This window comes from Lampetra fluviatilis, chromosome 2, assembly GCF_964198595.1.
Source record: "Lampetra fluviatilis chromosome 2, kcLamFluv1.1, whole genome shotgun sequence".
Taxonomy (NCBI): domain Eukaryota; kingdom Metazoa; phylum Chordata; class Hyperoartia; order Petromyzontiformes; family Petromyzontidae; genus Lampetra; species Lampetra fluviatilis.
The window spans coordinates 11,384,468-11,409,596 of record NC_136276.1 but is presented as its reverse complement, the minus strand read 5'-3'; the positions used below and the strand labels follow the sequence as shown (position 1 = coordinate 11,409,596).

The 25,129-nt window shown below is 44.1% G+C and overlaps 2 protein-coding genes across 5 annotated transcripts in view; one reads left to right on the top strand and one right to left on the bottom strand.

The window, feature by feature from the left end:
- Window positions 1-21,411, top strand: part of TEX10 (testis expressed 10) — a 46,993-nt gene extending 25,582 nt beyond the window's left edge. The window contains exons 13-16 of the mRNA XM_078869179.1: window positions 2,262-2,342; window positions 2,991-3,181; window positions 9,803-10,064; window positions 20,968-21,411. Coding sequence (XP_078725305.1) covers window positions 2,262-2,342; window positions 2,991-3,181; window positions 9,803-10,064; window positions 20,968-21,054 — 621 coding nt within the window. The 3' untranslated portion in view covers window positions 21,055-21,411. The remainder of the gene's footprint in view (window positions 1-2,261; window positions 2,343-2,990; window positions 3,182-9,802; window positions 10,065-20,967) is intronic.
- A 12-nt stretch (window positions 21,412-21,423) lies between these two features.
- Window positions 21,424-25,129, bottom strand: part of INVS (inversin) — a 65,114-nt gene continuing 61,408 nt past the window's right edge. For all 4 annotated transcript variants that reach the window (XM_078869141.1, XM_078869150.1, XM_078869168.1 and 1 more), the window contains one exon: window positions 21,424-23,499. In XM_078869141.1, coding sequence (XP_078725267.1) covers window positions 23,393-23,499 — 107 coding nt within the window. In that variant the 3' untranslated portion in view covers window positions 21,424-23,392. The remainder of the gene's footprint in view (window positions 23,500-25,129) is intronic.

The window sequence follows — 25,129 nt, the reverse complement described above, 5'->3', positions numbered from 1 at the left end:
TACTTGCCATCTACAATGCCTGCTATCCGTGGACCACCATGCATCAATAACATAAAAAAATTAAATCTACTCTATATTGTCGTTTCTGCAACATAGGCCAAATAAACTTGTTTCATGCAACAGCTCGGCGGACCAGCTCCCGCGGCCTTGCGGACACCAGCGGTGTCCGCTGGTGTCCGCGAGATTACAAAGACATCACTGCAGTGATGTCTTCGTGCACATAGCTTGGCACAAGCGCCGTGGTGACGTCACCGCCACTTAGTGGCGAATGGCGGTTGTTGTTGGTAGCAGCAATGTGAGCAAGCAACTGGAGTGCTGCACCTTCACATTTTCCCAAGCGAAGCGTACTCAAGTGCCCGGGCGTGAAACGCGATCGGCTTCGGTGTCGTGGCGGCGGCGGCGGTGGCTTCAACGTGACGAGTGCGGCGAGCGTGGGGGAGCCGTGACGGGGCAGCACACGGACGTGCGGCGCGTGCCGGAGTGCGGAGTCGCATGGCAGAGAACGGGCAAGGGAGGGAGGGCCACTGCTCGCGAGGCAGCGCCACTGCCGTTCCTGCTGCTGCTGCGTCGTCGAGTTGAACTCGAGCTGACAAGTGCAAGCCGTAGAGGAGGAGTGAATGTGCTGAGCAGTTCACTATCTGTCTGACCCAGTCAAATATACAATTTAAATAAAAAGAGTTTATACGTGTGTTTTTTCAGTTGCTTACATTTTTTGCCACGTTTGTCCATTCACGGCTGTTGACGTTTTATTTATCCAATATACGTGGTGCTCTTTTAATTTGAGTGCATTGGAGCTTTGTATCGTGATGTGTTTTATAATTTAAATGTGATTACTGTTCAAAATAATTGCAATTTTTGTTCACCATCACAACACATTATGTTGTAATGGCTTGAATAGCATTGATCTGAAACGGGGTTGAAAAATACTATTACCTATTGCTTAAAAATACCATAATGGCCATAAAGTAATTGGGACTATCTTCTGAAAATGGGTGTCGCGAGAAAGCAATGTGTGGTGGTATTTATGGGCTAAATGCATGGGAAACCCATGACTGCACTTATCACGTGATGGTGAAGCAGTGTCGATAGCGGTTCACACACTGCACCACAGGCCAGGCAGTTCAATTCCTTTCCAAGATCATATCTGTTGAATTTTATATTTAAACTTAGCCTGGGCGCCTCCCTTAGATCAAGTCAACCTAATACAGACATGTGGTATTGTATGTGTGATCAGCCACTGAGGAGACCCAAGTGGCTCAGTTGGGGTGCTGGTTATACTATCCACCTATGTTCCATGCTGGCCTTCATAGGTGCTTGTTCACAGCATTTGCCCCCCCAAGGTCTTTTATGCTGAATGGGGGATCTTGGTGCGTGTGTGTATGCAATATTTTTATATGTGCATGGGTACCAGTGGCATATAAAATTGCACACTGCGCTAAGAACCTGGCAGTCTTGAGTTCGCTCGATTCCCGGGCATGGCTAACGGAAGTGTTGAGTGATATCTGAACTGTACCTGGACCCTCCCCTGGGTTGGCGAGTGCCTTGTAGAGAGTGTAAATACACACACTGGGGGAGACAAAGGCAGCCAGGTGTGGTTCTCTCCACTCCACCCCCTCGTGGTGTGCTGTGCCACAACCGTAGTAGGTGCTCGCGTGCTCCCAACATTCTGTCAAAAGCTAGACTGCACATTAACTTCAAATCACCTAATTGGGAAAAACCATGTCGCAACATCACCCCCTACTGGCACACTACCTCTTTGCAGCCCCAGTGCCATGCACACCTCGTGACACGTAGCGGCATTCATCACTGAGGTCCCCTTGGTTGGATTTCCACAGGGCAATGGAATGGTTGAGATGAGATGTAAGGTGCTTAGAGATGTAGAGGCATTTATTTAAGCTCCCTGTAATTGCATGTGTGTAGTTATGCATGGCATGTTCATCGCTGTAGTCCGGTGGCACAGTCGTTAGCCCACTGGCCTCTGAACGCGGCGACCCGGGTTCAATTCCTGCTCACAGCCATTATCAGTTATGCACATCTGAACTGGTCCGGGGCCTCGTCGGCTTCAAATGAGTATCTGGTGCATTATCCAAATTTTAAACGTCGGCACTGGAGAGACTAAAGTGGCCGAGAGTGGTGCTGGCCACCCCACCCCCTCGTGTGCCGTGCCAACCTTCATTAGCGCTCGCTAACAGTGTTTGCCCCCAACAGTCTGTTTAAGGCTATACGGGGATCTTTGTCTTTGTCATCGCTGTCGGGTGCAGGTGGTGTGCTGGTGTTTGGGATCGGTGCCGTCTCGCCCGCAGCTCCTCGAGGTTCTTGGCCACGGCTTTGAGAGCCACTTGGTGAGCAGGTTGACAGGATGTCCGCTCCAGCTGTGTACAGCTCCCGAACTCTAGACCATATGGGCCCTGGTCTCCGTTGCGTCTTTTCCAAAAGAAGCTTCATTCTAACGTCCGAAGGACGATGTTTGGATTCTAGTCGGGATCAATAAAGCACATAAAAGAGGTTGGAGCGGTGGTGTACAGTGGCTAGTATGCTGCGCTATGAGCCCGGTGACCTGACTTAAATTCCCAGTCACGGCGAGCATCAGTGCTAAGTGATATCACACGCAATGCTGCTCCCTTTCACTGACGCGCACTGATCAGTGTGGTGAAGTATTGTAAAAATACCGTATGGCCGGCATAGCATGGTGAGGCCTTTACCCATTGGTGAATTTATAAAGGCTGCACTTTTAAAAAATGTTACATTTCTAACGATTGTACTGATATCTAAAAATTTGAGACCTTCTTAAACTGTATACATTTTGCATTGTAAACCATTCGCGTGATTCGATACGTAAAAAAAGTAGATTTTTTTTAGTTACTTTACTGACGAATCAAATGCGTCCGTTACAAAGCCTCGTGCATCATTTCAATTTCCGCGGTGCTGCTTTGCTGCGGGGCGCGGATGCCATTCCTTCTCTGCTCTTTCCTCTTTCCCGTCGATCCCAGACCGGCGTGCCCGTGCTGCCGGACACGTGCGCGTTGGGGCTCCTGAGTGGCACGACGCGGCTGTGGGACCCGGCGTGCGACCCCGAGCTGCTGCCGCTCGCGCTCGTCGCAGCGTGCACCCGCGCCCTCCTGCAGCGCGCCCTCGCGAGCCCTTCGTCCGGCACCCCGGCGCAGGGTGAGCAGCGCCGAAGGTGAGATTTCACTCCGTCAGTTGAACTTTGTGGCTCTGCGATGAAACGGGACCGGGAGGGCGGCCATTGAACGGCAGTCGGCAGGCGATGAGTTGGCAGGGTTTTCGGAGGAAGTGGCCACGTCCATGTTGCTGTACAGTATATCCTGTGGAGGGGGACTCTGCCAACTGCTACATTTGCAATAAATATGATTTTCTCAATGGGCTCTTCACCTGATTCTAAATAAGTCATTGATTAATTGGATCTGACTCCATTATATTTTTAACCACTGGCACATTAACAATATACGGCTTTTGAAGGCAAAAGCATGCAAACATTAAACACATGTACGTAAGGGGCAGTTTGTTATTAAAGGAAGCAATAATAAAGGTGCAGCCCTGCAACTGCTTGCTCATGCCACTGCTGGTGGATGGGCCTCCCTCGAGGGGGTATATGTGGCCTGCCATTCCACACTGGCTAGACATCTCGGATGAGATGGGAGCTACCCACACTTTCCCCCATCACGCGCAACCTGCCCATGGACTCAGCGTGGCATGTATGCGTTCATACTGCAAGGTGGCAGATGAGGGGATGGGGATTTAATGAATGTGTAATTGTACGTTAAACCATGATTAATTGCTTTCAGAGTGGGAACGGGAATCCGTGTTTTAAAGTTTGTTGAGCTCAAGCCAAGGAGCACCTTCACCTGACGGGTCAAGCCCAGTGCACCGTTGAACCTGCCGTGTAATATAAACACAGCCCTGTGTGAGCACATTGTGCAATTACCATTCCATTTTTATTCCTGTATTAAAAATAATTGGCATTACTATTATTATTTACATTCAAGTAGCATCTCAATGTAGATTCACCTCAAGAGATGAATGCACGCAGACCCCCGTAGTCTGTGTTAAGTATTCAGTTGAGGGCGGAGTATAATGTGCAGTATAATAACCATGTAATTTGTTGACCGTATTGTGCACTTAAAGTGGGTTGGATTGTGCGAATAGGGCCACTTGCTTATGTAAGCCAATTGGTTCATGATGTTGTTGACGTCCTCCCCCATGTGGGAAATTATTTGTCAGATTCCCCGTAAGAATAATTACATAAGCCCTTGAGGATGCATGCAGGGACAGTGAATCTGTTTTAAGACTTGTTTTTTCATCAATAGCAACGTGATGCACAGAATCAACAAATCAAACGACATTCAACTGTTTTTTTTCCTGGTATAAAATGGTTTTGGAGCGAAAGGTTACAATTTCTATGGAGAATATGTGCCCTGATGATGGCATCAGCTGTGGCCGTAGTATCAAAATAATCGCACAAAGGTAAAATTGTTTCTGAGAGACGTCTTTTACACCATTGTGCGTTTACGCTTTATCATCGTGAAGCGGTGAGAGATTGCATTACGCATATCATCCGACTAGCGATGGAAATTCAAAACATGGTATCGGGAATCATTGATCCCAAGGGCTTAGTATCTTTGACATGGCTTTGTATGTATGTCTGTTCAAGTACAATGGGTAGCTGCTTTTTTGAGCAATTTTTAGAAATGTGGCTGCTTGCAGTGAAGCTGAGAAGGAATAAAATACAAGGGTTCAGTCAAAAACTTCAAGGAGTGGTGGATAGATGGAGTACGTGTGCAGTAGGGTCAGGTGGATAGGATGTATTGAGGTTGTATATTTTCAATTGTGTGCAGTAGACCATTTTCCAATTTGAAAGTGTGCCACTCAATGGATACTTGTGTGCAGTGATTCAAAGACAACAGTATCCATGATTCATAAACATGGACCCTTTGCACTCTTGATAGTGTTAGCGGATATGGGGAAAGCAATGACAGGTGAAGTACGGTGTAATTGAAGTGTTTACATCGCGGAAGATTATACGGAAATATGCATGCAGCATTTCACATGTTACCGTGATGATTGCAGCGCTGCATTTTTCCGCAGGTGTAGATTGCCCGGAAGCTTTCCGCAGCCGAATGCAACTTATAGCCGATTTTCAGATGGGGATGCACATTTTTCCTAATGCCGTGTTTCATGCGGGAAATATAAAACTGGGCAGACAAGCACACAAGTGCTGTGTTGTGGCTTTGCCACGGGGCGTCCGGTCATGTTTAGACTACAGATTTGTGTTTTTTCAATAACGCAGGCCCTGTTTCAAGCCTTGTAGCGCCGCGCCTGAGTCGCTGACAGCGTGCCCTCAATAAAGCAAGAGATTGCAAAGGCAGGGGGAGGCAAGATTAGGCTGGGGTGACCTAGCCATGCTGGGCTCTGTGAAGCGCAGCGAATCACATACACTGTGTGTAAATATATATATACAACACACACAGCACAGAGGGAGAAAGGGTATGATGCATGCAAAGGTGGGAAACTTGGTAGGTGACTGCACAAGAATTCCAAAACTACCCCTTTGTTATATACAGTATAGAGCTTTTGTGTATGGAAATCCAGCGGATGGTTTCTGGTTCATCATTGTAATGTGAGGGTCATTTTATAGCTATTAAATATTTCATGATCCACGTGTTTTTCTTCTTCTTATAGAATCGTATAATTCAAGGCATTACGAGAAACCAGCTGACTGCAGCAGTTTTACCTGTTCCATTAAAGCATTGTCGTAAAAGCTACTCTTTAAGAAAAAGCTGTCGTAATTGCAGACCAATCCGTGGATGGAAAAACTTTCTCTCCGTCGCATTTTTCTAAATATGAATCGCAAGCAAGTTTAGTTGTTGTTTTGTGCAAAGTAACAATTTATCCACCAAGCAATTCGATGAATTGGCAAGATCCCGGGGGGGTCACAGTTATTTTCGGGAATCTATTACTTTTGTCACATTTTTACTGTCTCGTTGGGATTACTTTTAGTTTTTGCGTGCCTTGTTTGCATAATTCAGTTAGCTCGGTTAGCCTAAATGTAATATTAGTGTACACATTTGTATGAATTGTACATAGTGGATATTTAGAGGTACAATTTGATACATGTGTCGTATATCGGTATATATTTCTGTTTCAATGAATTTATGCACTGTTACATGCCTAGTGTGGTGGGTACAACCGTATTGGACAAGCAAGTAGACAGAGAGATGAAATCAGATCGTGCGTGGGTGCTAGGGTGGATTATTATGTCGCTGGATCACGAGATACGGTGACAGCTTGGAGAGGCCTTCATCCAGCAGTGGATTGTTCGTGGCTGATGATAAGATGTAAAGGTGCAGGGTGGGGGGGTATCGTCCATGACGGTGGGTAACCCAGTGGTTGGTGAGCTCGTATCCTCAACACAAGGGGACGACCACGATGCCATTTCATTCCTTCCTATCCCTACGCCTCTGTTGTCTGAGGCTCAGATGGGACAGATCCTGGGGAAAGGTGACAAGGCAGGGCCGAGGACAAAAAAAACGCAACACACCCACAGGAAAATAAAGGGACGGTGCAGTCTCAGGGTTTGTCTGGATGGAGGGAGATTGATGCAAGATTGAACGGGAGATGAAGGGCAGAAGGTGGCAGCTAAGGCAAGAGAAGGGGGTTGCAGTCTGGCAGTAAGACAATATTATTCATATTCCTCTCTAAATTCAGATTGTTTCCTGACCTGCAGCTGGCCAGGGCCGTGTAATTATATTTCCCGTAAAGGTGAGATTTTGTTTGGACTGGGTAGTGGTGTTATTGAAAGCGCATTGAAGGGGGACTTTGAGGAACTGGTACCCAAACTTTCGTTCGACTTTGGAAGTTGGAGGTTTGGACAACATTGCGGGGGTTTGCCGTTGCCAAAGCCCGGAATAGATGGATGTCCTTGTTTGGTTTGTGTGTTAAAAAAGCATGATAGTTTGTATAACCGTTTCAGAACTTGAATAATATGGCTTTATCGTCAGTATTAAAAGTAAGTAGGAAAACACACACAGGACGGATTATGGAGGTTTGTTTGAAAATAATTCGAATTATATGCCCTAAATTTAGCAGGTGCAATCAGTAAAACTATACACGTGCTCGGGGTATAACGATGCATTGACGCGTGGATTCAAATCGATAATCGTGCTGACAATCTGAGAATCATGCGTGTCGATTCTTATGGGCTTGAATGTAGTTAGGGTGCCCTTGCAGCCACTATATCGGTGCTAAATTGTACCACAACGTTAGCAAAGAACCAAAATCAATTCTAGATTTGAAGCTTTCGTGACTGCAAGGATTCATACTCTTAGTTCTTTCGGTAAAGTCACGTAGGTAAAAAATGAAATTAAAATTAATAAAAAATAAAATAAAAATCACGACGTTTCGGAGGCAACACAAGTCTCCGTCATGCAGCAAATCTGGCTGTGACGGTCCCACCTGCTGACGGAGACTTGTGTTGCCTCCGAAACGTCGTGATTTTTATTTTATTTTTATTAATTTTAATTTCATTTTTTACCTACATGACTTTACCGAAAGAACTAAGAGTATGAACCAAAATCAACCCTCAGCCCCATAACCTGACTGAGTTGCACGAGTAAGGCCGATTGTTGCAGGCCTGCTATGTACAGTACTATATAATCCCTTGCACTGTACATACATGTGGGCTTTGTTTCTACTCTTTCGGTAAAGAGCATTTGCTCTTGACTTGCATTTGTGACCCAGAGCTGCGCCCCTCTGACCAGGCACAGCCCGAGCATTGCCTTTGACCCTGAATCTATCAGCTCATCACTTCACCTGAATATTCAATGAGGAGAAATCACCCTGCTGGAAAGAGAATAAGACCCTGACTCTCAACTCTCACCCATTGTCGTCCATAATCTGCGCTGAGAGAGATGGAATCCTTGCAACCAGCACTTACTGCATGTGACGTGCCTACATATGCAGATGACACGGCCCTTTTGATTATTTGTCTGCTAAATGAAGGCAGCGCCACGCTGTACCGGTCGTGGGGGTTATTTGATCATAGTTCACCACACTGAGCAGTGTGGGTTGGTGAAGGTGGGGAGCATAGACGTGAGAGCATAGAAGAACAGCAGATGTTGCCTTACTGCCCCTCTGCTGACAGTGTGGTCCCGCTGACACATACAACAGATGGAAATAAGTGTATCTTGGTGTTCTTTCCAACTTTTTAGTCATCCGTTAATCCACCTGTGCAATCACATTGTGTGTTTGTGTGTGCACATGTGTGTGCAAACGGTGGGGAGCGGTAGTGTAGCGGTTAGCATGCTGCGCTACTGACCCGGCGACCCAAGTTCGATTCCCGCTCATGGCCAACACCAGTAGCGAATATCTGAACCGACCCTGGGCCTCTCCCATATCACCTCAAATGAGTACCTGGTACAGTGTGTAAACATCACCACTGGGGAGACAAAGGCGGTCAGGCGTGGTGACTGACCCCCTCGTGTGCCGTGCCGGCCTTTATAGGTGTTCGCTAACAGCACTTGCAGTAACAGTCTGTTAAAGGCTGCACGGGGGATCTTTGTGCAAACATTCTGCTTATGAATGTGCACGTCAGAATGTACCTGCCCTTCACACCAAGACCGACGCTATATATACACACACACACACGCACACAAGGAGTACACAATATACGCCGACCCATACCCCCTCCTCACGATGTAACAGATGTGCCGAAGCGTAACTTTATACGTTCACGCTCAACCACGGCTTGGTCACTGGGGTCTGCTTTGCTGGGTGCTTGTAAAGAAATGAAATGGCTTCATTGGAATCACACAACCGGCGTTCTATTGTGAAATCTGTCCCGATTTGCACGGCGCCAAAGGGCGAGTGTCTTCCGAAGGCGAAGTGCGACGTCGACTTTTGAAAATTTTCATAGGAAAAGTGTGAGGGCCAAGAAATAATCCGCCCCGGGCCATGGTCCAAGCCCCAAGTGCGTGCCAAGATTGGGAGACGCCGTTCGCGTCGCGTTCTGTTGTCCTGTCGTGTGTGCACACGCGCACTCAACGCACTCGGCACCACATCTCTCTCACACCTTCTGCGCAGTTGCGAGATAATTAAAATTTTAAAAGGGCACTCCGTGGTATTAGCTCGCGTGGCTAAAGGCAGATGATTTTTGTTGTTTTTTTGAGAGGCAAGCCTCGGCAGGCTCTCTTCTTAACCCAAGCAGGGGGCTAAAGCAGACGAGGTGGTCGCACTGCATGGTTAAGTGCGTCCTGAGGTGGCGCAAAACCTCTACGGCATTGCTCGCAGAGTCGTGACAGAAGTTGCTTTTCCCGGGACGTCCTCTCTTTTTTTTTTTTAAGGTCGGTCTCCTGGTAAATTTTGAAAGTCTTCTTGGGACAGGTAGGTAAGAACTCAAGAGATCAGCATAGTCTTATTTTGCGTGAGTGACCTGGGGGGCATTAGTTTGCCAGCAGGGGTGATAATTACTGTGTGTTTGTGTGTATCATTTTCGGGGAATTTTCGAATTTGGAAAAATTTGGACACTGAAAAAACAATGCTCTCCTCTTGCGAATGACATCGGAGGATCTTTTAATATTCACTTTGCAGGAGACGGTGCGTATTATCATAGTGAATTTCACCTGCAATAACATTAAAAATCACGTTTTTTGTCGGTTGCAAAACAATACACCGCTCGACAATGCATTTGTTGGCCGATTGTGCCCTGTTGTTGCCCCCGACGTTGCCCGAGCTTGATGATCCATTTCCCTTCAGCAGCTGTGGTTTGACTCCCTGTTCCTTGCAGGCAGTGTGTGCTCGAGGCTTGCGAGTCCAGCCTGGCCACCCTCCCCGGCGCCTGCCCCGCCGTGCTGAGCTCCCTGCTCGAGGAGCTCGAGGAGCTTGCGTCGGGAGCGCCGAGCGCCGGCGACAGAGTGCAGCCGGCGCCCCAGAGGGAGCACGCGCGGGCGCTCGCGCCGATGCTGCAGTGGCTGATGCAGGAGCAGCACTTGAGGCCTGTGGTGGCGCCGAGTGCACAGCTGCTGGGCCGGCTGGTGCAGACCGTGCTGGTACGTAAACTCCGTTCATTTATTGTGCCACCTGTCCTGGTTTTTGCAGGATATTCTTTTTGTCGGCGTAGCTGTCATGGGAAAGCTTTAAGTCATCCCGGGGGCATTAAAGTTCCCAGTTTTGTCAGTTGTGTAATAAAACACCATTCCAGGTGACACATGAATACATGCTGTAGTTTTCCAATCGAGGTGGAAACCCAAATCGTGCACGATGTCTTGTCATGGGTGGGTGCAATATCGGTGCACAGAATATACAAAGACAAGGATCTCCTGCATAGCCTACGTAGACTGTTGGAGAAAAATGCTGTTGGCAATCGCGTATTAAAGCCGACATGGCCCAACATACATAGGGTTTTGTGGCCATCATAATTCCCGGGTGCCTGTGTCTCCCCAGTGCGCATACACACCGTAAAAACTCCTGGGCCGACAGGAGGCCCAGGACTGCTTCAGAGTCTCATTCAGTATTCATGTTAGCCATGGTTAGGAATTGAGCCACGGCTCCGCTATTTGTCTTGCAGTATGCACACGTCGAGGGAAAACAAGTGTGTCTGTATAGAGCAGCAAGCCATGTGAATGGTGCTCATATCTGTAGGTGGCCCTGAGCCACTGGTGGGAATTCCACAATCCCATCATGGATCAATTTCAACAGGATGATCACTACACGCACACACATCAAATTACATAATAATAATAATTATATATATGATTAAGTGGCTAAAAGGAATAATTGTAAAAAAAATAGTCAACTTATTTTTTAAATAATGAAATACCTGCTCTACATAGAGCACTGCCGTGAACATGCGTTTCTGTGTCATTGCCACTCGCCATTCCAGATCTCAAAAAATACATCGTGACTAAAACATGTTGTAATTTATACTCTGGGCATGCCACCATTAGCATGTGACACAACCACACAGCACTGTCCGACTTGCAGTGGTACAAACCACCAGCACCTCATCGAGCTCTTCCATCAACGTCTCTGCATGCGATCTCCAATGAGGTGAGCCGGACTTGCGTCTCTAGAAGAGAAACCGTTGGTCGTTTTCCAGATGAAGAAAGTCGGGAAGATGATTCTATTATATGAGAGGAAAGCCATACATGGTGGTTCACCGTGATATGGTTCCATAGTTTAATTATGTATTTGTCTGGAAAGGTTTCTGCTGAAGGTAGATTCAGCTTTTCATATGGAGCGGGACGTCGTCTTGCCAAACTTCTGTCCTTGTCTGTTTAGAATGGAGCAGGATTTGCGTCAATTGGGATGTTTGCGGGCACCATCTCATTGTTTGGCGAGAGCCGAGTCCTGTCGGGCGGTCTGGGCGATTGTTTTTTTTTCTGAAGAGGTTTTTAGGGGCTGCCGCCATCTAAGAAAAGATTGGCTGCCCTGTTGAAGAAGTGTTTTGCCTCGTCATGGTGACGCGGGGGTGGGGATTGGCTGGTGCGTGAGACTGGCCGGGCTCACTGAGCGACAGCGCTGCCAACGTCCTGGGCCTTTTGGGACGGGGGTTTCACTGGCGGCCATTTGTATAGTAACTCAGTGGTCCACTGTGCGGCACTATAGGCCCGTACACTGTGGCTTCCACAAATGAGGCATTTGGTTAGGGCCGTCCTATATCCACTTGGGTTCCCGTCTCATCGGTTTGAGCTCTGGCACAGGTTGAAAAGATTGGGTGGCGAGAGGTGGCAGTGTCGTGGATGAGGAAGTGGAGTTGTTTCCTGTTTACTGCCGCTCTTGAGTTCCCTTCCACACCGCTGTGGATTTCTGATCATCGGTGTCTTGAGGGCTGGAAGTGGATGTTCGGAGTCAAAAGTGTTGCTGGCTGTCAGGTGTCCTTCACAATTTCTGGACTATGCAAGATTATTGGCAGCCAGCGGTGACGTCACTGCTCGGCATGTGCGGGTGGGAGCACATTTGCCGCTTGCTGCAGAGGTTCAAGGTTCATGGTTCGAGCCCATAGGCTGCCCTGATTAATACTTTGGGTGTTTTAGTAAAAAGTGAAACTGTTGTCTGGCACACTGGCCATTAAACCAGTGACATTTCCCATTTACAGTGGGCCATGTATTCCAGTGACGTGATCAAACATTGCCAAATTTGAAAAAGGTACCACAAATTTCTTAATTGGGTAAAAACCACATCAGCATTGTCACCTCTTGGCAAGACTATCCAACTGTGAAACGTAGCACCTTCATGATAGCCTTGGGCTATGAGAATAGCACGAATACCACATGTGCTCAATCATTTTAAGATGGTCTGGATGAGATGAGTCCACCACCCTACATTGCTGGGAGGGTGGGGGAGCTTGCCTCAACGAGGTCTCTGCCACTTGCAGTCAGGGTAAGTGGCACACACTTGTTAGCTGAGTCCGATGGTGTTCGGTTGTTGTATCATATTACCTCTGGTGGTTGAATAGGGTGTGCGTTAAACATTTTTAGGAGTGATGAATTGTGAGATCAGGCCATGGTCATGGGTGATCATCTAATGGAATGCCTGCCAAGGTGTAATGGGTTGGAAAACTGAACTTGAAAACAAAAGGTCACTGGTTATATTTTCCAACGGAGCAGTTGAGACAATGGAGCAGATTTCTGAAATTTCTTCCCCACCTGTCCACCCAACAGTATAAATGGGTACATCTTTAATCAGTTATAATCACATCTGTGGTGTAAAAAAGTTTGGAAGAGTAATCCAAATACAGAATCTTTATTTTTTCTGGAGAAATCTGATGAGCTATGAAGCTGTTTTTCACAGATGTCCCGTATGGGCGGGTATTCTAAAGGACTATCTTAGATTTCTCTCGTCGGGGGAGGGCCCTTCGTGAGCAGCAGCTTATACCGGCATGAGAAGGGGCTATACCTTTACCTTCTGCTGATTGAGTGGTGAGTGGCAGTGCCAAGTATAGGAAACTTTTTTTATGCAAATCCTAAAAAAAACTCAAATTCGATGGGCTTCAACATATTCATAATTTTTTTGGGCATCAGTGTGGGGGCATACTTGCAATCGATGCATGTTCATAGCGAGCAACTCATTTGTATGTATGCGTGCCAAGCCAACAAGGGCCCTTCAAGTAAGGCCCCCCCGTCTTTGTGCTGCTGATCTATGGATAGTACTCGGAATGAAACGCATGTCATTGGCGTCCACATCTCGGATGCATCTCGATAACACTTTATTAAAAGTGAAACGCTTATATTTCCAGCAATATTGCCAGGCCAGAGGCCCCTGACCTTTGGCTGACATCTTCCCAGCCACCAAGTTACTGTATTATCCTCATATATTCCTTTTGTTTTATTAAATCTTGTATATGTAGTTGAAACATGTAGACCTTATTTTGGATTGGCTTTAACCCACACTCTAGTTTTAACGTTCCACATTGTAAGTCTTTATTTTTTGTTGAAATTGCTCATTCCCTGTGATAAATGTTACAAAATGTTTTCGTATCAGCAGTTTTTTACTTGTCTTTGTAAAGCGCTGTGCACCTAAAACTGTAATTCAATGATTGGTGTCATCCAGAAATAGGAAACTCAAAATAATTGGATTTAGCAAACTAGTATGACACTTGATTAAATTCTGGTAAGATGCAAGTTTTTGGCTTCTTTCTCAAACAGCCCTAATTGTTTGCATATGATATTAAGAAATATTTTAAAATAAAGAACAGACCTGCTATGTGAAAGCAGCCCAGTAATTAGTAACATACATTGAAAATCTTTACCAGGAAAAATGTCCAAGCATTTACAACAATGAAAATAACACAATAGCGTCGACAGTAGGAAAATAAGCAATGGAGCATAAACGATTTATATAATAATCATATCACACATTAATATTTACGCATTTCATCTTCACCATAATTGGTAGCAGAGCAGGGAATTGATATTCACTTTTTTTTTCAATTTAAAAATATGTCGAAGCATCATTCTCGGAATGTCCCCCACTTTGGTTTACAAATACGAAGAGCGGATGACATGTGATACAGTTTGTGAAGAGAAAGTGTTGCTGTGACAAGTTGCACTCGAGGGTGCGTTGCTAAAGCAGCCGCAAAAGATCCGAAACCATCAGATGTATTCTGCACACAGAGCACTGCTCATCTTGGCTTCCACGATAATTGAGCTATCATCTGCGATAGCCAGGCTGCTTGGGAAAAATAAGCTAATAGCTCAGTGGGCTTTATTTACCTGGGGAATAAAAAATATATATATTTTGTGATTTGCTTACCTTTGCTATACTTTGCAGTCCTGGCATGTTTTTGTATTGTTGTAACTTTCTGATCCGGCCCTATCGGACATCTATGAAAAAGAGCTTAATAGCTCATCGGATTCCTCCAGCATCAAGATTCTGATTCTGTTTAGGCAGAGATAAGCCAGAGCCCAGTTACACCTCCACTCCTTGCACCGCCTCTCCAGCACGCAATTCACGTTGCGTGTTTCGCCCTCTGCACGTTGGGTGATCTAGGCGATGGGGCCTTTGATGTCCGCATGAGTGGCTGCTCTGTAATACCACTTGGCTGTGCTTTCTCTTGGTGCCAAAAAGGCTGTATGATCTCAATGTTTTTTTTTTCTCCCATCCTTTTTAATGCTCTTCCAAATAATTTTATTTATACAAGGAGAAGTTTCCGCCCTAATGGAGGCAATGTGTTTGAGCTCCCCTCAAGAACTTTTTATTACTGTCAGTAATGAAGGAAACCTGAATATTAAGGGTGGAAAATGTTTAACTTGTCCCAGATAGCTTAACAGCACAATTTGTTTTTGTCAAATAAAATGGCAGTTGCTGACAATACTGTATCGAGTTAAATATATTTGTTTTTGAACGTGTGACCACTGCATAAAAAGTGAAAAAGCATACGTCTTTAAATTTCAGTGGTTAAGAATACCAAAGAATGGATTATAAATATGAACAGGTTAATTATATGAAATTGTTAAAAGAGAGAGGGGGCTTGGGCAGGCCGCGTATTCTAATCATGAAGTGGCAGCCGAGGAGTGCAGCGTGTCCTACGGGATGCCTACCGAAGAGATGGAATGATGAAATCGGCTTGTGTGCAGGTGTTTGACAAATTATTGCATTGCGGGATTTAGAGTTGGTGATGGCTTTGGAGGCCTTCATCTAGTAGTGGACTGATGAAGGTTGATTATATAATTTAGGAACCAAGTAGATGTATAAACGTATTTCAGTAAAGAGCTTAAAAAGTGAACACGTGCATTGTCACATTCAACCAGGTGTAGGGGAATCGTGCCAAATTTCTTTAAATGTACCGTATTCTAATTAACATGTTGCTTTTGTTCTGGGTGCATCTGCTGATCAGAATGGCACAAGATGACCCTGATGACCCTTGAAACACCCACATAGTAAATGAAAGTAATGAGACTGATATTAGAAGAGCCTAATTATAACCAGTTTTCACTGAAGACTATAATTTACGGAGAAATATTTGGCATGTTTGAACATTGAAAAATTTATGTTTTTAATTAAAACACTGGGAACACTAGGAACAATTAGGCTAGGAGGCCAAAACATTTGTGACACACATCCCAGCAAGACCACAAAAGAAGAAATTTATGCGGAGCATGGTATTTCATGGGAACCTCTAAATTTCCGCTAATAAATTCCACTGGTCTTGCGTGACGAACAGCCATTTTCAGCTCGCTGTGCCCTGGCATAAACCTGGTCCCAGGTCCTTTAATTTAGCGAAAAGGAAAAACTCCCACTTTGCATAAAGAATAAAGCTTTTTTCAGGCCAACTTGCTAGCACCTTAATAAGCAATCTTCCATGACTAAAGTGAGGCCATAGAAAGAGAACCTGGCTTCACCTAATGGCTCATAATCTTCCTCCTGTAATTAATGGTAATCTGTTAGCGGCTATCTGAAATTCCAGTTCAAAGATCTGTTTAATTAGGCCGGGTAATAAACGCCCCAGACAGTAGCAGAATAAGGCCGTGGTTTTGATTAATGATGCATGGTGTATGCTTCTTTTTGCAGCAAATCGCTGCACGTGCGAAATAAAGTGGGATCCAAATGCGTTTTAATGAGCGATTAATAAAATTTTATTTCCGGCCTGTGTTTAAAAGCCAGCGCGAAAAAAAATTCTTATTGTGGGATGCTTGTAATCTTTAACGCTGCAATGTGGAACTTGCTTCTGCTTCGATGTGTGCTTATATTGTGTATACGCACTTTCCTTTGTTTCAGTGTGTAAAGTCCATTGCTCACATCTTTACACAGCTAAAACAGTGGTGGCTGCACTTGTGTTTTCCACGCTTTCAAATTATTTTGCAATACTATGTAAATTTGTCTGCATAGGCAATTATAAAACTGTTCGTTAATGTGTCATGCATATAAATGCGCCCGTTCTTAATTCAAGATAAATGAATTGCAATTCCTTGAATGGATCTTGCATTTTCTGTAGTGAGATAGTAGTAGTCTGTTCATCGTTTATTGTTTTCTGCACTGAAATGTTTGTAATTCATATTCATCTATACAGGGCAACTAGACTAATGTGTTTTGCTACATATTGTGGCTATATTGAAATTAAGTTATGATTAAATAGCATCACCACACATTCAATCGCAAAATGAGAGTATTTCCGAAAAAACTTCATGAAGTTAGTCGTTATGTTCATATTGTTTCTCAAGTGTTCATATGATTGTGTAAATATTATCGAATATTAAAGGTGAACCTGTGTCCACCACTCCATTAATTGCCAAGTAACCTGTTTACCGTTATGAAAGTAAAAATGTGTGCATGCACCAATACGTTTATAAAAAGAAGAGACAAAAAAAACCGAAATTATTCGCAAATGGGAAATTTTAACTTGGTTATTATTTTGACTGGATGAGAGTTAATTGAGCTCAACAGTCTATTTCTCAAGGGGCTTGGGTAAAAAAATACAGTACAGCAAATGTACAATCTTTGCTGCCCCATAATATAGTCTTGTGTATATACACAGTACCTATGACCAAATCACGGAGAATGCACCTGACCTCATCAGATCTCGGACGCTAAACAGGGTTGAGTCTGGATAGTGCTTGGATCGGTTGACCACCATGCATGCCAGGTTGACATAGGCCACCGTGTGGGAGTTTGCTTCGTAATGGGCAGTAGAGGGCAGTGCCGCTGTATTGTATGTGCATGCTCTCGTCATGTCTAAGCTTTCCTGCCTTAATCATCACTGACCAGCGTGGCGAAGTATGGTTACATAATCCTCGTGTACCTTGCATCACGGCGAGAGGCCCTCATCCAGCAGTGATTGACTCTCGATGTAACACGGCGTTGCGTTATGTTCGGCAACCTTGGTTCGTATTTACATTTCAACAGAGCTGATGGCAGCACCGTGATGAAAGTTCCCCAGTCACTCGACTCAACAGTAAACCCTCTCGAAGCCTAGCTGATTTGGTGAGGTAGCCTTTTTGACGATAGGGGACGGTGAATCTACAGAAATTGTGCTGGTTACAAATTTGTAGCTTTACATTTTTCTTATCCTCCTGTAGCTGCAAGTAATAATTACGAAGTGTTAATAAATGTACATGTAATTAACACGAAATTACGTATTTTCCAGATTATAACACGCATTTTCCAACCCCCCCCTCCACCCCCCGTATTGTGAAGCAACATTTGGGGGTGCGTCTTTCAATCCTCTATAGATGTGTGTGAGAACAGATTTGTATAACTCTATTGATACCGGGCACAAGTTTGGGGTGCATCTTTAACCCTTTCTGATTCCGAGACGTCTGCAAGTTGCAGGGTGGGTCCTGTTCGCCTCTGAATCTCGGAATGCACAAGCGGTTAGCGTACATTTTATCTAGAGAGGCTGTTATTAAACACATGGCACTCACCGCAGAGAACTGTCGCGACACGACCGCGCTCTATGACAGCTGGCGCCAAACTGCATGGCCTTGTGAGAGCCTTGGTACCGATAAAGTTATTTGATTTTTTTCTTCCCCTTTCGTTTTAACGATGTACGCGTACGTCATCGGTACTGAATCGGAATTAAAATGATGGCGTAAACGTACCTCATCGAAACGGGAAAGGGTTAATTATCCTTCGTATCTTGAAATAACATTGAATGCCATACATTTAATTTAGACCAAGTAACTGTTATCTTGGATGTTTTGTAATTAAAACAAGACTTAAAACAATACTTGACTTGAATCAGGGTCATGTACACATCACCACGAAGCTGAGAGGTGGCCAGCACAGGAGGGGTTTTGTGGCTGGCTTGAAGAAGTCAAGTCCTGATACAGGCCGTTAATGTACGGTATTTATAACATTCAAAAAGTACGTCTATTTATTTTAAATATAAAAAAGTAGTAAATTAACATACTGCCATGAAACATTGTTTTGTAGTAATTAATTTACAAAACAAATGTACAGCACAACATTTAATCAAAACCATTTTTACAGTTTTATAAATTAGAGTACAAGCTAAATAGAGAGATTAAGATGGGTTGCCACCAGCAGAGTTCCCATTAGTCTACCACGTGGTCTGCTGGTGGGTGACCTTACACTCTCTCATTTTGACATAAATGTTATAAATGATACACGTTTAAAATTAATTAAACTTTTTCAAACATAACATCCTTCAGCACACTGCTTAATTGGTGCATGAGCAGTGCTCCAGAGAAAGTTCTCGTTGAGAGTAGTTTTGCTTTCAAAAAAAATCCAGGGAGCCTTCTCTGGCATGTGACCCTAAATCTCGGCCTTACCGTGGTTTGGCTTCGAGGGGTTTCACCGGAATGTAAAAGCAAGTCTTGCGTCGAAAACATTTGTATTGTGGGAATACACGTTTGGCTACATGGGTGTTCATTAATGCAGTGGGGGATGCTTGCATAGTCATATGACTGGCAACGGAAAAGCACTCTCGCAGTACGGAGCGAGCACTCGCATTTAAGGTGACAGAATTTGCGTGTACAGTATTTATAAACGCAACAGGCAACCCCCATAGCGAACATGATCTGTGCAATAGGAATGCGTTGATAGTAATTTGTGATTTGGATATCGAGATAAAGGAATTATTTGCATTCGTAAGAAAAACTCAAATATCAATAACCATGTCGTGAAGTGGGAACATTTCTATGGTTGTTTTTTCATTCAGTAGCCTGCCTTTACAGCAACATTTTAGGCCATGGTCTTCATAGCTACGAAGAAGGGCTATGAAAAAGGGCCATTGCCTGAAACGTCTATCTATTCTTGTTCATGGCAGTTATTTATGAATGCGAGTTTTTTTTTTAAATTATGCTTGTGCAGTAATGCCCATGCAGTATAAACTTTGTAGTTTTTTTGCATTAACTTTGCAGAATTCTTGTTCTGTACTGAAACAAATAATATCGTTTGCCTTGCATATTTTATCTTCAGTTACATGCATGAAGTTGCATTGTAAATCCAAATTGTTTCGTTGCTGTATTAGCAAAAAGCGCCCTGTGCCAGTTGAGCAATACTGCTGCTGAATGGAGCCAGAAGGTGGCACAAATCTGCTGGATGATTTTTTTTACCCAGCCAAGAAGTCTATCAAATCACACCTCCTTGTCTGGCGAGACAATGCCTGTGGCCATGCATATCTGCTTCCAGTGGTAATGCAGCCAAATGGGGTGCCACGGTGGCGAGATGTTAACTATCTCGCCGGGTATGCAGGCGGTCGTGGGTTCGATCCCGACGCCTGCTGTATATTTGGAGTTTGCAAGTGCTGCTCGTGGCCGTGTGGATTTCTCTCTGGGTCCTCCGGTTTTCCCCTCCACATTTAGAAACATGCGTTTAGATTATTTGGCTGCGATACATTTCCACATGATAAGCCCCTTTGTTGAGCTATCATTTGTGGCCAGGTCGCTTCTGAAAAAGAGTTATTTAACTCAGTGATTTAATTTTAATGTAGACAATTTGGCTTTTGTAAATTACTAAAATGCCTATGAGCATTGCAAAAGAAACCTATATGTATTGTAGAAGTGTTTGAACTTAAAAAAATACCTCTGTACCTTGAAAAGCATATATCGAATACCAGTGTGACACCTTTCATTTGGAGCTAAACCAGGTAGTGCCACTTTTAGAAAGAAAAAAAGTGCTATTACTGGAAAGTGCAAGGCCAAATTAAGTACAGTGGTCGATTTATGTCGCTTTAAAAAACCCCGACATGCAAGCACATGACAAAGACCCTTTAAACGCTGCGACAGAAACCAGTTGGTGCTCTTTGTTTCTGGGACTCCCCTCTGAAACGCCATATTTGCTGGATCAAGGGGCAACGCTAAACGGCCCACGTTTAAAGGTTTTCGGTCTCTCTGATGTCTGTGCGTACTTTGTAATGCCAAATGAAAAAAAGAAAAGGGGAGGGCAGAGGAGGAGACATTTATAGTCTTGTCTGTAAAGGTCTCTTCGACTCTCCCAGGCAGCTTAACTGTGAGTGACAGATTTTTTGTACCTGCACATCACTGCAGCCGAGCGTTTGATATGCTTATGACATTGATGTTTCTGACCTACAAAGCACGCCAGCGAAAATCAATGTCCAGATGAAGAATTGTGTGTTCTCTGCCATGCTAACGCACCGCAAACTTTCCTTCTTAAACTTCGGGGCTTGCCCAGTGTTAAGTGCTCTTACCGGATTCATACAGCAAATTGGTGGCCTCCTTGGCTGACGGCAAAAACAGTGTTTAAACATTATTTAAGAGAATGCGTTTTTGCAGCCTATTATAAAAAGGGCAAAGCGGCTACCTGGCCCTATTATTAACTCCTTTATCCACTGAACTTGGCTGCTAAATTATTTAGTGGCACCGAAGCAACCACTACCTGCTGGGAGGCTTTCCTGAGCCAAACGGGATTTTGTTACTTGAACCATTCCTCCTTTCTTCCATCGCATTTTCTCCGAGGATCTTTGCAAAGGCACCAATTTGCTTTTTTTCCCTTTCTAAATTGTTCATTTTCTGTGTCGGGCCTCAACAGGATGCAGGAGGTGCAGATTGCTGGGAGCAGTGGAAGACCGACTTGAAGTGCAACTTCACCGTGTTTATGTCTCAAAGCCAGGTTTGACATGAGCTCAGCGACATGCAGGAAAAAAGGTTGCGCATGATACGATTACGAAACATTCAGGATTTATTTTTACTCAAATGTGACCTTGCTGAGTCTGGGACCTGATAATCACCAGTGAAGTATAGTTCAACCCAAAACTCTAATTTTGCAATATCATTATACGCTGCAACAACAGGAACACATGGCGAATAAACTTTGGTGTTGAAAAATATGCCTCCAGCTTGATTTGTGGTCCCTCTGAAGTTTTGAAAACACTGTAAATGTTTGTTTAAATATTAAAATAATTGAGACGAATTATGACTTGTAAGCAGACTTGCTTGGAAGGACTGTATAGTAGCTGCTGTAAATCTGATATTAAATACCATCCCAAACCCCACTGCTTTGTCATTGAGAGTAGTGGACGTGTGGTGGAACATTCATTATTGTGTCGAGCATTATCTCAAACAAATAGCATTGGGTGAACCAGTCGTGTTCAGAAGTACGGTACAAAAAAAAACGATTAAGAACAACCAGCATCATCGGGCAATTCGCCATTCTAGCGAATTGCCCGATGATGCTGGATGCAATTACCAGCGAAACGTCGTACTCAAATTGTAAATGTTGTGGTTTCACGCTTCAACACACCGGTGGGCTAAAGCCGTGAACTATTTGTCATTTGTCAACGTGACAATTTTTTACTGATTGGCCATGTCGGGTGGTGGAGGGTTACGACACATTTATAAATAACGCGATCTAAACCCAAAAACGTTGATTATGAATAATATTGGTCGCGAAAGCCTACGTGTTAAACTGATTAAGAACAAATAAGAAATATGAATTCATTGTAGATTCACCGTGCAGCAGTGTCTTCTCCATCTATGTTAAGCCGACTCTTGAAGCCAAGTGAAAAAAAGACAAATTTAATTTCTAAAAAGGTCAAAACAAGCAGTGTTATGGTTTCCATAGATGTATGAAGTCCAAAAAAATAAAAGAGCTATTTTTTTTAAAAGGAACATTTATGAAAAGTTTCACATACAAATCATTACAGTGTGGGTATGAAGCATGTTACAAAGTTAATAAAAATTTAAAAATTGATAACGTATAAAAATGAAGCAAAAAAATCGGCTTTTTAAAGGGACACATTAAAAATTGCCAAGGACTTGTGATTTACAACCTTCAAAAGTATTCTCTATCAATCACACTACAAAAAGGCAGATATATGTATTACGTACATGCAGAAAATGAACCTCATTTCATCATGCATAAATAATATATGCTAAGACTTTTTCTCCCCCCATGGCGGAATTGCTCCATCAATCCTGGGCTCCCTGATTAAGGCAGACTTTACTACTAACTCTGTTAAAACCTGATTTAGCGTTTGTGTGCACCACTCCTTCATTTAGCGGCCCCCGCTGGCCGGCACAAGTTGCAGCCATGTTTCATATGTAACGGAGCGTGCAGTGTCCCTTATTGCACAGTTTAGGCTGCACAAAATGGGAAGCAATTTGTATGATTGGCCACCGGAAGCTGTGCTCTACCTAAACAGGATTTTCATTGTAAGTAACCAGTGCAAGGGGCACCGTGATCGTTCCGGATATATTTCACAGCGGCTTGACGCGAAAGGAGACTGCTTACAACGAGTGCACACCGGCGATGGGCAACAACCTGCCCCCGGACCTAATTTAACAATCAATTGCGAGAATAGGTAAGTAAGGCATGCATTCTGTGCATTGCAATTGATCCAAACTCAATCTGGTCCTGTCCCCAGAGCGCAATTGGAACATTCACAATGCCTGAAATGTGCTGTTCACCTGCCCGGTTTTAACAATTCAACATTAATTAGGGGACCTGCCTATTACCCGTGTACAGCATTCCTCCGAGGCGCTCCTTTGGGAAAGCACTGGTGGCGTTTGCCGCCTTTTAAGAGTTTGTATTGAAAAAAAAAATGATAGCGCGAAATATTTTTGGCAATAAAACAGTTTATTTTAAAAGTTTCTGCGGCCAGTAAAAACGTTTGTCCTCAAAGAATGTAGTGCTTTGCAAGAAAGTATGTATAAAAGAGATAAATTGCATAGAATTGTTTGTCGTACCTTTGTTTTGTAACAATTACACGAGGTCTACATCATAAAAGTCATCATTTACAAAAGGTACTTTGATATATTTGCAGTTTGTCATCAAAAGTAAAAAAAAAAATCAAGCCTCGGACACCACAAGCAACTCGTCTCCTAGAATCGCACAGACTGCAGTCGTCGCTACGCAGGATGCGCTGGTCTCCCCAGCCCCCCTACACACCACGTCGACTGTCCCCGCTGTCCGCCGCCTTCACCACCTTTCCCCTCTCCCCCCGTCACGAAGGCGGCTACGATGAGGGCAGCTTGGCGCGCGTCGAGAGGACCTCGGATCGCGCTGACGACATGTTGTAGGAGAACTGGCGTGGGTTGTTGACAGCCTCCAGCAAGTCGCCATCTGAGAAAATGCATAGGAGGAGAGGAAGGGGGGGCACGCACAGATTAAACGATAATCAAATCAAGGCACGGCATACGTAGAAATACTACCCTGACTTGTGATGTGCGCTGTTAGGATTTTGTAGATGGCCTATATAGTACATATTTTTCAGATATGCAGGTGATCACTTGGTGCTTGTTTTTTGCCACATTGCAGACGAGTTCCCAGTGGTGACGTTCGCCGCAGTGAATCACAGTCCGCTTGCATCCATTGTTCACATCGAGCTTTGTTCTCAATTGGATCCAGCGATGGGAGGGGGGGGGTCGTGCTGGCGACATGCATATGCAGCGTCACAAATGTCTGTGTTAAGTGGCAAGGCTGGTGCCGTGTAAACTAGTTAATGAGAGTTGCCTGCAGCTCTATCGCGGCAAGGTGGTGAACAAATGTTTGCCCCAAACCATCAACTATGGGAGTTCCATTGACCAACAGGACATATGATCTGACACTCATGGAAGCATTTAGTGGCTTCCAGCTGTACGTGCAGTGAATTGTCTGCACTTGCACACAACGGCGCTACAGGGACACGTGTGTGCACTGTATCAAAACAGCCAATCACATTAAGGTTTCTGACAATGCTACTGAATTTTTAAAACATTGAAAAGTGTTTCGCAAAGAATGGCTGAGCTTATTTTGCTTCTGTGTGGTTAATAAGGACAAAAAACGAGACGAAATGTTTCTATATTCACCTGGAAAATGTTTTGAGATTTTCAAAAATGTTACATGATGTAAGCAGCATCATATAATATAGCAAAAATATCACGTGAACTAGGCAAGTAGCAGTGGGAAAAAGTGCTGAAATGTGTGGCAACAATTTAGTGTTTGCTTCATTTATATTCCCTCCCTGAAGTTTTAAAATTGAATTTAAAAAAAAAATCAAATCTAGCAGCTTAAAGTATAATTATGACAATTCCATTTGTAACCTGGTCTTCCAAGTTATACCATTTATTTGGACATTTAAATAAGAAAACAATATATCCCTTTTGATCATGCAAAGTATCCAGATTAACCTTACCCCCTTCTTGTGAAATTAATCATTCCTGTGAATTAGTACATAAGAATGATACACGGATTCAAATCCTCAAACTACATAATGGAAAGATCAATGGGAAATATGTTTTTGTAAATCAAAAGAACATTAAATGAAAATACTGCAAAGGGAATTGTGTGAATGCAATGGGGTGGTGTTGAGTGACAGCTGGTAAGCGTCTTAATCGTAGCTATGCTGTGTGATGTGCAGTTACGAGGTAGACACATCGCAATATGTGTGTGTGCAGCCACGACTGTTGCCTGATTAAGCAGTGGGCCACATACACGCGGAACAGAAAAAAACATCCTCTGCCTGCATATTCAGAGTTCGTTGCTGGCCTGCTTAATTTGAATGGGCCGACATTTAGATGACAGTCTGGTACGGATAAAATATGTTCTGTGTGGGGCCCGTGGTGCTGCAGTGCACAAACCTGACACAGCCTCGCTGGCAGTTTCCTCCCGAGGTGAAAATCATTCAGGCTATTAAGCATGGGCCCCCTAACTGCCTGACAGTTCCTGAGTAATTAGCCAATTAACGATCAGATGTTGCCATCTGCAAATGACA